Raw genomic sequence first — 16,225 nt, 5'->3', positions numbered from 1 at the left:
TGATGCTCCAGCTAGAAACTAGTATTTGCATAGTTTTGTTACCATTCCTGCACCATCATATTATTATTATTTTATTACAATTTCCATATTTATTATAAAGCATGTCTTGCAATTTTTTAAATCTTGTATTTTTTTTCTTTTAATTGCGGATTGAAGTATTTTATCCAGTGTTGACATGTTTATTTTATCTTATGCAGCTGTGCAAATGAAAGCGCACATAAAGATTTTAAGAAGGCAACTGAGGCGGATTGCGTTTTCTATGATGCTGACACTGGTCACTTATTGGTTTTGGTAAGAATCGAGGACATGCTCGCATTTAAATCTCAAAACTGTTTTAAAGCACGTCCTTCATGTGTACAGATCATAATAGGGCATTGAGATTATGCTGGGGTACTATCTCTAGTTTTGGTCTGCTTATCTTCGAAAATATTTTCTTTATTTTATGGGAGTGGCATGTACTTGCATTGTTCTCTGTTGGGAAGAGAGGACAAATGTATGAAAAATTGAATAGATTTGCAAACATTTAGAAAAATGACATTGAATGTTTTTAAATTCTAAATGAGTACTTAGCAGAATAGATGTTGAGATGCTGTTTTTCTATGTTTTTGAGGCGGTGGGAATTTGTAATAATATTGGGATGAGAAAATGGCTTTCTGAATGTAATTATGTTTTTACATTCAGGGTTATGAATCTTTGGAGGTCCCAATTCCAATGGAATGGGGATCTTCATTATTAGTAACTTTTAAGGCCTGAGGTTTTGAACATTTAGAATGGAGTTTGGAGAAATGAAGAAAGTTGAGTTGAGATAAAATATTAGTAACAATCTTATTCTATATCATCAAGAAAGGCTGTTTCTCACTAAAATGAGTGAGACTTGCTATTCTTGGAGGAGGATGCCCTCACACATCAATCTTGAGAGATGAGGAACTTGCAGCAGGCTTCAAGGCAGCTAACGATTGCCTTTCTCATCTTGGTTGAACCTTCTCTTAATCTCCCACTTGGAACCCAGAGTTTGAAAACTATTTTCAAAAGTCAATCCTCTGGGAATGTGGTGTTGTAACAAAGCCTGGATGAGTGTGTTGTATTTGCAAGATTATATCAATATATTTTTATCCCCTTTATTGAATGGTATTCTGTGAGGAATCATCTGCAACAAAGCTTTGATCTTCATCCATAAGAGCCTTTCAATAACTGGTTGACATTGAGAATGTGGCTGACAGTATTTAGTTCCACTTGTCAACACACACGGTAACTGCTACCACTCCTAATAGAGGCCTGCACTCACTGCTTGTTCAGATGTAGCCTGAATTATTCCTCATCTTGCTGCTAAATGGCTCCATGACATATCCCAACCTGCAAAACATTAGCCTTTACAGGCAGTGTCTATGCATTGAAATCTGGGCAATGCATGGCTACAAGACTACGAGTAGAGGGTAGGGATTTATGCCAGTTTCTTCTTATCGTAACTCGGGTCAGCAAATATTATGATTGCTTTTAGTGCAGATTCCATTAATTTGCTTGTTCCTGGGATTATATCCTGTGCATTGAGTAAGGTGCCAGTCTAGTCTTTTAGCCACATAACACCACTCCATTGTTAAAATAAATCACAAACATGGGTGTATTGTTACTTTGAAGGCTTACTATTTGCAGCTTAATGAAGTAAGTCATTTCAGAGTTGAATTGCCATCACAGCCTTATTTGTAATCTTTGAAAAAGCCAGAGCCCACATTGGTGGGTTTTGGGCTAATGTAACAAATGCAATAATGAATGGTGTATCCAAGAAGTTCTGGCACAATTTCCATGGATCTATGAAACTGAAAAATCTCTGAAAAGGTATTGTGCAATTGGCAAACAAGGCATGACTTGTTTATGTGAGCCAGAATGCTGTGGAAGGGTTACTGGAATTGTATGGAAATAGCATCACAAATAGGAGTTTGTTGGAACTTGAGCAACTGATATCAAGGCGAACGAAAAGTTACTGACATAACATTATTACCACCAAAACTGCTTGTTATGACAAAGCTTTAAGAGGCATTCAGCTATATGAAGATAATGATATTATCGACCCGAGATTACTAAAAGTCTGACCGCATTTGGCCCACTGTGCTGCGATTTCCGAGAGAACGCCGCCATATACGGTCGTCATTTTTGGCCACCTCGCTCAGAGCCCCTCTCTGCCTTCCGGGTCTGGAGGATTTTTCCCATCGATGAAAAATCAGAGCGATGTTAATGTTTTTTTTTTAATTGCCATTTTCTCTGCTGCCCCCGCTGGCGGCAGGGAGGAGGGACTATAAAACCCGGAAGTGTAGTCCCTCACTGGGACTCTGCCAGACCCAGGAAGTGAGAGGGTCACGGCTCTCTAAGTTGCGAATCACACTGAACGCACGTCTACTCCAGGGTGAGTCCCCTCGATGCGGCTGTAAAGTGGTTGCAGCCCAATTGTTTGCCTCGCCTTTTTTTTAAAGTTTGTGTTCACAAAATGAATTTTGGGTGTCAGGTGTGTCTGCAGCCCAATTGTTTGCCTCGCCTTTTTTTAAATGTTTGTGTTCACAAAATGAATTTTGGGTGTCAGGTGTGGCTGCAGCCCAATTGTTTGCCTCGCCTTGGCTTTTTAAATCGTTGCCCCCCCCCCCAACTAGCGTGCAACATTGGAATTGGTGGAGAGGTGGAATATTGCATTGGTGACCAGCCCTCCCGTGTGATGCTGGGACCCAACGGGTCCCACTTAGTCTAGTGTCACCATTTCCTTTGCTCCAGAGATGCTGCCTCACCCGCTGAGTTTCCTGGCTGGCATTTTTCCTGGCCGTCTCACCCGCTGGTATTTTTGTCTACCTTTCATCTTGAAATATGATCGCAATATGGAGTTTAGCATTATATGGGGCTATGTGATGGAAGGCACAGTGCACTTCAATTGTGAGCTTTAATTTTAAAAGAGCTCCTTGCTGGTGCCACCATCGTACAATTATCATTGCCATCTCTGCCTCTTCACTCGCTACCATCTCAACATGCAAAAACACTATTATCACTGGTTCAAAGAAAAATGTTGCTTTCACTGACCGAGGATGAAGAGTTCCAAAGATAGACTGATAGATGAAGTGAAATTGGATTCTGTCTAAAAGGGACAAACCCATGACAATGATTCTTAGTTCTATATTGTCCATTTAGACAATGTGTCCACCCTATCAATATCCTCAGGATATTGCACGGTTAACCTGTTGAATGGGTACAGATATATGTTTCTATTATGTTTTAACTGCTGAGCTTGGAGATTATAACCAGACTTTTACATTGAAACTAATGGGCATTGCCTATTAAATTTTAATATTTTGCTTAACATTACTTTTTCCTATACCATAATCATGAGGTAAACAATATCTAAGCACTAATGAAAGTAAGTTCCAATCTATTCTTTGATTTATAAAGTTTGCAAGAAAAATGTGAAGAAGCCTTGCTGAATGCTTTTATTGATGGTTGTATGCATAAAATATAACTTTTCTTTTTAAATCCAGTCTACCAAAGAGTCTACAGTGAAGAGAGTTAGCATCCTTAGTGATATGCACTTGCGTAGCATTCGTACAAAACTCATGCTTGTGTCCAGAAATGAAGAGGCAACTAAGCATTTAGAGGTGAGTAAAACTAATTTCCATTCTAACAACAACGTTTCAAAGACTGAAGGTGACTTTAATCAATTGTTTTATTTCTAGAGAAATCCCCAGTCCTTCCAGTATAATCATTTTTAGCCTGAAATATTTGAGTACTTGTGATGTAAGATTCTTGTGATTTGTAAAATAAATGGTATTTTGTATTATGCTGAATGTTCCACGAAGGATGTTCAATTCTTTATTAATGTTAATCATTTGAAAGTTTGGAGTTTTATTCAGTTTGGGATGTTGTCAACAATTATAAAATTATTCACTGCTACAATTAAAATAGAGCCGAATAATTTGAACAGAAAACTGAATGAGATATTTTGCTACAATTATCATGGCCAAGTTAAAATATGCTGCCATTCATTCTCCCGTATTCCCTTCCACTGATATCCCTCCCTCTGGCTTTACATTTCACTCTTCTCTTATCTGACACCTTTTTGTTTCCACCATCTGCCAATCACACCTCCCTCACCCCTATCACATGCTAGGCTTTGTCCCGCCTCCACCTTTTTTTTTCCCAGATTTGTTCACCCCCCCACTACTATGAGTCTGAAGAAGTGTCTCGACCCGAAACATCACCCATTCCTTCTGTCCAGAGATTCTGCCTAACCCGCTGAGTTATTCCGGCATTTTGTGTCTATCCAAAACGTTCCCTCAATAAATGCTGCCTGACCTGCTGAGCTACTCCTGCAGTTTGTGTGTTTTTTTCAACATTCCATGATCCGCAATTATTTGTATCTGCCATTCATCCTGTTGTGAAATAATTGCTTTTGGATCATTTGAGAGTACTTGATAGTCATGAAGGTTTTATTGTCATATTGTGTGAAACGGAACAATGAAATTCTCACTTGCAGCAGCACAACAGCTATGTAAATATATAAGTAGGAACTGGAGATGGTGGTTTACACCGAAGATAGACACAAAATGTTGGAGTAACTCAGCGGGCCAGGTAACATCTATGGAGAAAAGAAATGGGTGACATTTTAGGTCATGCCCCTTCTTCAGACAGAGTCATGGGAGAGGGAAACTAGAGGTATAAAATGGTACAGCACAAACCGGCACCGATGACTTGAGAAAGATAGAGCCCACAGTGGTCCATTGTTGGTTGTGGAAGAGGTGATAATGAAGGGCTACAAACAGTGAAACTAACAAGCCAACTAGGGTGGGGGACGGACAACCCCCCCCAAACATGTAATGTTACTATGTAAACATAGTATTCAGTACACACCGTAATAAACAACAATATCGAACAACAAATAATATAGTGCAACGACAGAAACAACGCACCTAAATTCCTAAGAACTGTAAGTAGGAGATCTTGACATTCAGAAATATTTTTGGTCAGTTGATAGCCTTAAGGTGATGGCTTATAACCTGAGAGACCATCACCAGCAGGAGGGGCAGCATCTGTGGATGGTGAAACACTTTAATCTTTTAGGTTAATGACCTTGCATCAAATGCAAATTAACCATGGAGACTGCAATTATTTTTATCCCTACTATGAGATTGATACAATGTGTGTAATGTCGCTATGATTGGAGACTCGACATATCATTGCATAATGTTAATGTTTTTTTGTTGGAGATTTTAATTGTTAACAGCAATTGTAATTGCTACCAACAGGATCATTAGCATTCAAGTTTACCTTTTTAAATGAATGCCAACTATCTTTTACATGCAAAATTATTTCTTTTTAAGAAGCATTTTTGTAAAATCAGTTTGAACAGTTTATTTCATGATCTATTAAAATGCCTGATCTGCAATCAACTGAAATAATCACAGCTTTTGTTTGTTTTTAACAAACTGCCAGAGTACCAAACAGCTAGCAGCTGCATTCCAAGAGGAATTCACTGTCAGAGAGGATCTAATGGGACTAGCAATTGGAACACATGGTTCCAATATCCAGCAAGCAAGAAAGGTGTCTGGTGTTACAGCAATTGAACTTGATGAAGAAACTGGGACGTTCAGGATTTATGGAGAGGTACGTCTGCAGGCAATTTTAATAAATTTTGTTTTCATTAATGCTCTGACAAAGTGATAGGAACTATATTTAACGTTTTTTTCAAATAATTTAAGTAGTATGCCCACTAACATTGATATATAATAGTTGGCACAGTTTAATGGAAACTTGGAATAAAGCTTCAATAATTTTGTACTAAATTGGAAGACATTTTTTAAATAAATAATATCAATCACTTTGACTAAGGAGAGAGACACTTTCATCTTCCTCTCGTGTTGTTTGTATTACTTGGGTCTGCTTAAACCCCCCCCCCTGGGCCGACTGGACTTTGAATAAAGGCGCCAATAATATCGGCGCCTGCATCTGTAATATATGCAAAAATAATTTCACTGTGCAGTTGTATATGTGACAAATAAAGCACTATTGAGACCAAGAAACCTTCTCAAAGAAAAGGTAGATTAAATGCAGAGCCACATTATATACTTCAATTTGCCATTGTCACCTCCAAGAGAAAAGTATGAATTTTAATCACAATGAAGTAATGCATTTAAATTACCAGCAAAAACGTTTGCACTTAGGTCTACATGATATCTCCAGGTTCTTGTATCAAATGAAATAACACTGTTAATGTACAAAATAACTGACTGCTTTGTCAAGTGTCAATTTCCCATTTGGAAATCTGTGGGAAGTATATTTTTATTCTCTTGCATAGCATAAAATAGCCAACCTTATTGCAATTAGTAGTTGCAACTTAGAAACATAACGGTGCCTCAAATGTAGTTTAGTTTATTATTATCACGTGTACTGAGGTACAATGAAAAGCTTTCGTTTGCACGCTATTCTGTCGACCAAAAGATTATGCATGATAACAATTCTACTGTCCGCAGTATACAGATAAAGGATAAAGAGTGCAAAATTTAGTTTGAGATAACATCTGATTAAAAATGGCTCGGAGGTCTTCTGAGGAAGTAGAGGCATTGCTGTGTTTTCATGGTCTTAGATTGAAGCGGCTGGTCCAGGACAAATTGTGGGTGATAATTCTTCCTAGGAACTTTAAGTTTTCGACTGCCTCAATTTTGGATGAGGATGATTTGTCACTTATCTTCACTGATTGTGGTCTGTTGGTCCGGATGTCGAGGATCCTGTTGCAGAGGGCTGACTCCCAAGTTCCACCAGTTTGGAGATGACCTAAATTGGGCTAATGGTATTGATAGCAGAGCCTAGTCTATGAATAGGAGGCTGATGTGAATGTTATTCTTATCCTGGTGTTCCAGGGATGAGTGTAGGGCCAGGGAGATGGCAGCGGTCGTGGACCTGTTGTGGCAATAAGTGAACTGCAGTGGATCAAGGTTGCTTGGTAGGATGAGTGCCATAACCAGCTATTCAATGGTATTCATGCCATTTTACACTTTTAGACATGTCCTCGCAAAAATGTTTGTTGTAGCACATGGCATCATCATTTGGGATTCTTTCTATCTTTTCATAATATTTGATATCCTGTTTTTATTGAGGACAGATATCTGAGATTTTGCAGAAATACAAAATGATTTAAAAAGAATATCAATTTTTAATGTTATTTATTAAAGGAAATACTGATATAGTTATTCAAAATATCTACTCTTGATTTGTTTTGACTGGTGCTTATCTGTTGGGCAACAGTCTAAGAATATCCTAGTGAACATAAGCTTCTATGTTCAATAAAGCAATTTCCAATAATGTTGCAATCTGAGAGATGAGATGGAACTGGAAGTCTTGCTTGGGATTGACATCAATTTCAGTTAGATAATTAGTGTTCTTAATAAGCGAGTTTGGTATTCCGACTGCGCATGCCCATAGGTCACTCTCGACAAACATTCTCGGCAGCTGTGTTGCTTCGTGTGTGTAGGCCTGCGTTTCATCCGTGGTCGGGCCTGGGTCTCCGGTGCTGCAGGAGCTGTTGAGTTGCTGCTGGGCTGTCTCTGTCCCCTCCCGGGTGTCCCGTCCCTGTTTGGTGATGGCCAGTGGCTGGCTGCGGATGAGGCGCGGCTCTGTGTGCTCGCAGCAGCATAGCTGCTGAGAATGATTCTCCGCCGGTCCAGTCTCTCCCCCTGTCTCCCGCTCGAATCTGCCCCCTCTCACTCACTGTTACACCCTGCTCTCCCGCTACCTGGCACCCCCGTTCCTCATATTAAATATATTTTTACACATAAAGTATGAATAAAGATAGGATTTTATACACAGTTTATACAGTCAGCGCTAGGTCCGCTTTTTCTTTATCGCGAATGACCTTTGACAAATCCCATGATACCGTGCATGTTTCAGAATACCGAACTTGTTTATTCTTGCAACAACATGTGCAGCTTGGTGTTCGATCACTTGACTGTCATGTTTGTAAGCTTTTAGGCTTGCTTTGTCTGCTTTTTTCACACATATGGCATCTGTGGAATTCTCTGCCACAGAAGGCAGTGGAGGCCAATTCACTGGATGTTTTCAAGAGAGAGTTGGATTTAGCTCTTAGGGCTAAGGGAAATCGAGGGATATGGGGGGGAAAAGCCGGAACGGGGTACTGATTTTGGATGATCAGTCATGATCATATTAAATGCCAGTGCTGGCTCAAAGGGCCGAATGGCCTACTCCTGCATCTATTTTCTATATTGAGAAATTTAAGATCTGTGGAACACTGTGTCCAGGTTCACTTTTGATTGACGCATTGTGACTTAGATACATTCTATTTCCAAAATTGAAATCTGAAATCTAATCCATTGGATAAGAACTCTAGTTTTATTGAGGATTGTGAAGTGTCATTGGTATCACAATGACAAATTAGTTTAGTTTAGAGATACAGCGTGGAAAAAGGCCCTTCGGCCCACTGAGTCTGCACCAACCAGCGATCCCCACACATTAACACTATCCTACACACTCGGGACAATGTTTACATTTACATCAAGCCAATTAACCTACAAACCTGTAAGTCTTTGCAGTGGGAGGAAACCAAAGTTCTCGGAGAAAACACACACAGGTCACGGTTAGAAGATACAAACTCCGTACAGTCGGGATCCAGCACTGGGTCTCTGGCGCTGTAAGCTCTCAAAGGCAGCAGCTTTACTGTTGTGCCACCGTTTTAAAAAAAAAAAAAAAAGTGATTTAAAAAATAAAAATAAAAGATCCCACTGCATTTTTTATAGGTTGAGAGATAATTCAATTATCCACGTAAATCAGATGAAACTGGGCCGATTAATATCCCACAATAGAATTCACTGTATAATTCAGTTGTAGTCCATTGTCTTTGTGCAGATGGAGCAGCTCTTGGGGAATGGGACTTGTGAAGTGCTGGCCCTGAAAGGCTAGAAAAATATTTACAATTTACTCATACACTTGATAAGTATAAAGATTGTGTGTACTTATCAAGTATATATTTCCCCAAATTACTTTGTTTATAATGTTCAATTAATAAATATAATTTATTATTGTGAGTGATTAAATGCTGTCCTAATTTTTCCCTGAATTTGCACCAAAACACATTGTACGTACAATACATATTTTGAAAATAGCTAAGTTTAAATTATCTCCATTAAAATAATATTTTAGAAAGAGACCTTGCAAGCTCATGTTTTATTGTATCCCTGAAGAGAGGAAGAAGTAACAAGTAAGCTTGTTTGATATTTTTGGTGGTTAATATTTGTCTAAATATGGGGGGGGGAAACATCACCATAAAACAAAATGCTGGCAAGTGAGAATACCACGCGCAATATTTAATATTCATCGTAACATTAAGATTTTCATCTGTTGTTTACAGTCTGAAGAAGCAGTTCAGAAAGCTAGAAATTATCTTGAGTTTGTGGAAGATTCTGTTCAGGTTCCCAGGGAATTAGTAGGTAAGTGTTGCATTAAAAAAATTACTCTTATGCATGTTTGAGATCAATGGGTTTCATTGGCACTACATTAATGTAAATATATATATAATGACTGTTAAGGAAACAAATTAAATATGAAAATAGTTTAACCCAAACTATGAATTGTGTGACCATTTATATAAACTCTTGTCGGAATATACATAGACAATAGGCGCAGGAGTAGGCCATTGGCCCTTCGAGCCAGCACTGCCATTCAATGTGATCATGGCTGATCATCCACAATCTACCCTGTTCCTGCCTTCTCCCCATACCCCTTGATTCTGCTAACCCGAAGAGCTCTATCTAACTCTCTTTTAACTGCACCCAGTGAATCGGCCTCCACTACCTTGTAAGGCAGAGAATTCCACTAATTCACAGCTCTCTGTGTGAAAAAGTTTTTCCTCATCTCAGTTGTAAATGGCCCACCCCTTATTCTTAAACTGTGGCCCATTAATATGCCTTAATTCTGCTCACTAGGGCAGAAATATTGGAAGTAATTCAAGAAAGTTATCGGACTAATAACATTGGATACTTGATTTTTCAAAATCAAAGGCTAGAAATAGGAGCCTTCCATTTTGGGAGAAATATTTGGTCAATGTTATTGTAGCAGATATTGTACTGCAAATGGTATAAACTACTTGGGTGCAATCGCCATTTAAAAGCAAAATTGTACAGTGCGACTGGAGAAAGGTTAGTTGAAATTTGGAAGCTAATCTGATGTGCTAACCAACATGACATTGACTACAGGGTTGGAAAGTTGTCAACTTAAGCTATGGCGGGTAATAACATATTTCTGGATAGATGAATTAATATTGGGTCAAATGGCTTTCTTGTGCTCATAATTTGAAATTTAATGCAAAATAGCAGTCAAATATAGAGCATTGTATTAGTGTGCTTTTGAAATTATTTCACCAAGCACAGGGAGGGGGGGGATTTGTTATTACTGATTGCCCATTATAACTGAGTAAAGTATTATTGTATGTAGTTGAACCTAAAAAAACTGCACTTGATGGTTAATACACAAAAGGACACATAGTGCTGGAGTAACTCAGCGGTCCAGGCAGCATCTCTAAAGAATACGGGGAGGTGACTTCAGGACCCTTCTTCAGACTGATTGTTTGTTGAATTACTCCTGCACTTTCATCTTAAAATTATGCGTTGATGCCACTGGCCTGTACTAGCATGCCATTCATGACTATCTACAGCAGTGTTGGGTGAGAGGGCTATCATTGCGGCTCGCGTTGTATCCCCTTGCTGGCAGCGCTTACTACAGACCCTGGGTGGACGGGAGGGAGGAGGGGAGGAGGCAGCTGTTGTAGATGGTGGCTGTGGGCGGAGAAGAAAGAGAACAGGCCGAGTGGATGGAGCAACGGAAGAAGGAGGCAGTGTCGATGGGGGGGCTGCGTGGACAGAGCGACAGGAGGAGGAAGCGGCAGTGGAGCAGGGAGCGGACAAGGAGATGGGCTGGCAGGTAGGAGCAGCAGCTGGTGGGAGGGGAGGGAGCCCCATGGTGACCGAGCGTGTCTTGTCGGTGGCAGCAGCCCGAAGAAGGCTCTCGCAAGGGGTTACAACATAGCTGCAACAACAGCCATGTCAACGGACCATGCGGTGGGTGAAGAAGGGCTCGCTGGTGTACCTTGCGAGTCGGGGTTAGCATTGAGAGCCAGGGCTGTAGGCGGCGAGATGGGGGTTGCATCGACAGATCTGTTGTGTAAAACCAAAATCTTACAAAGGGGTTTGTTGAAGTGAGAGTTCACTGTACTTTTCTTGATATTCACTCCATCAATGGGTTTGTAATACACATGACTTGCAAAATATCTTCATTTGGTCTTTTCCCTTTCATTGCTAATCTTTTTTTTTATTGCAGGAAAAGTAATTGGTAAAAATGGTAAAGTTATTCAGGAGATAGTAGACAAATCGGGAGTAGTTAGAGTGCGAATTGAAGGCGATAATGACAGCAGGCAACCAAGAGAAGAGGTAATCCATTGAAATGTTGCTCACATATATTTTGTGCAGAATGTTATAATGCATGCTGTATACATTTTTTGGGAATCCACCCACATTTATCTTTTTGACATTTTTCTTTATTTCAGATTTTCAGCATCTGAATTTTTCTTTTGGTCTCGCATGAAACATTGCTAAAAATTACAAAGTTTTAAAGCTATATTTCTGCTTTTGTTATTCTGTGATAATACAGAAACTAATTCACTGTTTAATTGTGTTAAATAGGATGAAGGATCAGTTGCTAACACATTGGTTTATCGTCGCATTACTAAACATTTCAATTTAAGTCCCATTGCCAAAATATTTATTCCTGGTCCGTAGCACTAAACCTAGATTGTTGAAAGGCTGGAAGTTGATACGGAAGTCAATGATATCGTTCAGTAGACAAGACGGGCAGGGAGTGAGGAATGATAACATTGCATTTTTTTCAATCCAAGAGGCCAAACAGGCAAGGCTTATAAACTAGGGGCATTGACAGGTTAGTGAAAATTGGATATTATACCATTACCGAAACCATGTTGAGGGAGGGACAAGACTGACAGTTTAAAGTTCCAGGGTACTAGCGCGATAAATGAGGAGGGGGGGGTGGGGGGGGGGGGAGTTCCTTTATCGATTACAAAGAAACCATCCGGCAATGGATGATGACATTACTGAAGGGTCATTCAGAGAGGCTATATGGGCGGAGCTACGAAATGAAAAGGGGATGACCACCTTGTTGGGATTGTACTATAGGAAGTAGTACTGTACTAAATAGTCAATGGGAATTGGAAGAACAAATATGTTGAGAGTTGTTTAAGAAGGAACTGCAGATGCTGGAAAATGGAAGGTAGACAAAAATGCTGGAGAAACTCAGCGGGTGCGGCAGCATCTATGGAGCGAAGGAAATAGGCAACGTTTTGGGCCGAAACCCTTCTTCAGACAATGTTGAGAGATTGCTGCGAGTTGCAATAATAATAATAGTGTCATAGTAGAAGAGTTTAACTTTCCTAATATAGACTGGTACTGCCATGTTCAAGAACTTGGCAATGGAACTGAACGAACACGAAAACCATCCAGGTATTCCTCAACCAGAAGCCTTAGATGAACCAGAAGGTCCACATTCTTCTGAGGACCTAATCTCGGGCATTCAAGTCTGGCGAAGCAGCATCCTACAAGAGGTCCAGATAGGAGCTTAAGGCCATCAGAAAGTCTAAAAGGATCTTTAGCTCTAAACTGGAGAATGAGGCAGATGTTTGACAGGTGCGGTAGGTCTTGCACGTTATAACTTCCTGCAAAACCAGGGAGCAGCTCGAGCAACAGTGATGCATCACTCCCAGATGAGCAGAGAACACTGATGAACCTTCCCGGGCCCCCATACCCCCCCCCCCCCCCCCCCCCCCCATCATCTCTGCTCATAGACCACAGCTTGGCGGTTAACACCACCATCCTCTCCAAACTGGTTACCAAGCTCAGGAAACTGGGTCTATGCGCATGCTTCTATTTTCTCGCCAACAAGACCACAATCTATGAATTGGCAACAACATTTCCCCCATGACCATCATCAGCACTGGGGCAGCTCAAGACTATATACTCAGGCCCATGTTCTACTTGCTCTATGCTCATGACTGTAGCCGGACACAGTTCCAGCTTGATCTTCAAATTCGCTGACAACACCAGTTGTTGGGTGAATTACAAATGATGATGAGTCAGAGTATAGGACGGGGATAGATTGACTGAACAAAAGGTGCCAGAACAGCATAGACACAAAATGCTGGAGTAACTCAGCGGGTCAGGCACCATCTTTGGAGAGAAGGAATGGGTGACGTTTCGGGTCGAGATCCTTCTCCAGGACAGCAACCTTCCTCTCAACAACAGTAAAACCAAGGAATTGATTGTTGACTTGGAAGAGGAAGGTCGTGGATCCACAAACCTGTCTTCATCAACGGGACAGTGGTGGCGAGAGTCAAAAACTTCAAATTCCTGGGAGTGCATTCTTTGAAGACCTGACCTGTAACCAGCACACTGATGCAATCATAAAGAAAGCCCACCAATGCCTCTACTTCCTTAGATGATTGAGGAGATTCAACAATAATCTCTTGAACTTCTACAAATGTACTGTAGAGAGCACATTGACTGGTTGCATCACAGCCTGGTTCAGCAACTTGAATGTCCAGAAACGAAGAAGACTGCAAAAAGTGGTGTCAGCCGCCCAGCCCATCGCGTGTACTGACCTCCCCACCATTGAAGGGATCTACAGGAGTTGCTGCCTCAGATGGGCAGCCTGCATTATCAGAGACCCACATCAGACTGGCCACACTCTCATTTCAATATTTCAATGTTGGCATTTGCACTTATTTAATGTGGAAAGATGGTCAACGATTCTGACAAAAATGTACAGCACCAAAGGAGGAGAAAATGAGGACGACGAATGTTGTTTAGAATGACTGTAAAGAAGTTGGGAAGTTGGAAGATGTAGAATTAGAATTGTAGAGCTTTTCACAGCTGGAATCGTGGTAGAATAAGGAATGTGTGATGCTTGAGATAACCTGGCAGCAATGCAGAATTGTCGAGTCGTAGCGCTGAAGAGGTTTTGAAGATAATAGAGTAAAATGACTGAAACCATTTTAATGGAAGGAAAGGGGCAAGAAGGGAGTCATTTATGCTATAATTTAGGATACATGGTAGGAAGGGAAAGTGAACAGTTGGGGCTGCAGGAATGGGATCAAGGAAGATGTAATATCTCAAGGTAACTTACTTTCAATTATGTAGGAGGGAACTGCAGATGCTGGTTTAAACTAAAGAAAGACAAAAAGCTGGAGTAACTCACAGGCAGCATCTCTGGAGCGAAGGAATGGGTGACGGGTTGAGACCCTTCTTTGCTCCAGAGATGCTGCCTGTCTCGCTGAGTTTCTCCAGCTTTTTGTGTCTTTCTTCCAATTATGTTAACTACAATGGGAGTACGTTCATTCTAAAATTGTTGATCATTTAAATTAAAAGTTCAATTTTCTTTGGAAGGATTGTAATGGTGGATTTATTTTCTAAAATTTCCACAGGGAATGGTTCCATTCACTTTTGTTGGAACGAAGGAAAGCATTGGAAATGTGCAGGTTCTTTTGGAGTATCATATCTCTTACCTGAAGGTATTCACATTTGTCGTCTTCTTATGGTAGTGTTTCAACCTCAATAAACCATTTGGCGGTATGGTGGAGGGGAAGAGTTTGTGGTGGTTTATTATTCAAATAGGGGAATAATAAACCAATCCCAAGTCACTGTCATCGAGCACTGCTATCCTTCCCCCGAACCTAGAATGCTGCATTCAGTTTTGATCCTCTTATCTAAAAAAGCACATTGTAATATTAGAGGCAGTGTAAAGGAGAAACAAATGTGTTGATTCCTGGGATGCGAGGGTTGTCCCACCAAGGCACTCAATATAGTTTTGGCCTGTAATCCTGTTTAAATGAGGCACAAATTAATTTCTTGCACTGGGTGGTGGATTTCTAGAATTCTGTGTCCTGTTGGTGGTGGACGATGGATCATGGACAGTATTTAAAGTAGAGGTAGATAAATATTTGATAGATTTCTTTATTTTTGATGATTTAGTTACCCAAGAGGCAGATATGTTTAAGAAGGAACTGCAGATGCTAGTTTTACCCAAGAAGCAGACACCCCAGCTTTTTTATCTTAAGCAGATATGTTTCAGCTATTAAGAAGACTGTTGGAAGCCATGTCTCTGGAATGTCAGGATGAACCTTTCAGAAGTTCCCACTGCCTGAAAATGGCTTATGAGAGTTTTCCCACCTTGGAAGGAACTGCAGATGTTGGTTAAACCATAGACAGACACAAAAAAAAGCTGGAGTAACGCAGCAGGACAGGCAGCATCTCTGGAGCGAAGGAATTGGTGATATTTCAGGTCGAGACCCTTCAGACTTTCAGTCTGAATAAGGGTCTTGACCCGAAATGTCACCCATTCCTTCTCTCCAGAGATGCTGCCTGTCCCACTGGGTTACTCCAGCTTTTTGTGTTGTATCTTTTGCCTACCTTAAGATCTCTCGTTAAAGATTACCTAATTAGAAATCTCTTAATGTATGCTATTGATTCTCTTTAATGAATTGTTTGGTTTTCTTTGCATCTCTCTATATCTATCTATCTATCTATCTATTAATATATAAAACTCAAATTCATCCGTCCACCTGCAGTACGGATCCCTTCCTGCCTTTTGATTCGTTGACGGCTGCTCCTTCCTGTCAGCTTCCAACACACTTCGAAACAAAGTTGCAAGACAGGAACACTGAACTTTTCACTGCTGCAGCAGGCTTCCAACGCACTTCGAAACAAAGTTGCAAGACAGGAACACTGAACTTTTCACTGCTGCAGCAGGCAGGGGAGGTGCAATTGAGGGAGGCAGGGGAGTGCTGGAAACTTACATTTGGCAACGGCTTCAGTTCCATTGGAGGAGACGGGTGCATGATGGAATATTGGGTTGGGGGATCACACCATTGGGGGAGCAGACCCAACGGGTCTGCACTTGGTCTAGTTAATATATAAAATACAAACCCATCCGTCCGCCTGCAGTACGGATCCCTTCCTGCCTTTTGATTCGTTGACGGCTGCTCCTTCTTATCAGCTTCAAACACACTTCGAAACAAAGTTGCAAGACGGGAACACTGAACTTTTCACTGCTGCAGCAGGCAGGGGAGGTGGAATTGAGGGAGGCAGGGGAGTGCTGGAAACTTACATTTGGCAACGGCTTCAGTTCCATT

The 16,225-nt window shown here is 40.7% G+C and overlaps 1 protein-coding gene across 3 annotated transcripts in view; it reads left to right on the top strand.

Annotated features, from left to right (window-relative positions):
* fxr1 (FMR1 autosomal homolog 1) overlaps positions 1 to 16,225 on the top strand; it is a 58,353-nt gene that overhangs the window by 18,607 nt on the left and 23,521 nt on the right. For all 3 annotated transcript variants that reach the window (XM_055645396.1, XM_055645395.1, XM_055645397.1), the window contains exons 6-11: positions 198 to 291; positions 3,510 to 3,626; positions 5,461 to 5,631; positions 9,386 to 9,464; positions 11,350 to 11,459; positions 14,519 to 14,605. In XM_055645396.1, the coding sequence (XP_055501371.1) occupies positions 198 to 291; positions 3,510 to 3,626; positions 5,461 to 5,631; positions 9,386 to 9,464; positions 11,350 to 11,459; positions 14,519 to 14,605 (658 nt within the window). The remainder of the gene's footprint in view (positions 1 to 197; positions 292 to 3,509; positions 3,627 to 5,460; positions 5,632 to 9,385; positions 9,465 to 11,349; positions 11,460 to 14,518; positions 14,606 to 16,225) is intronic.

Source organism: Leucoraja erinacea, chromosome 14 (assembly GCF_028641065.1).
Source record: "Leucoraja erinacea ecotype New England chromosome 14, Leri_hhj_1, whole genome shotgun sequence".
Lineage (NCBI taxonomy): Eukaryota > Metazoa > Chordata > Chondrichthyes > Rajiformes > Rajidae > Leucoraja > Leucoraja erinaceus.
Note: the sequence above shows the minus strand (reverse complement) of the source record. Positions and strands in the feature narration are given on the sequence as shown.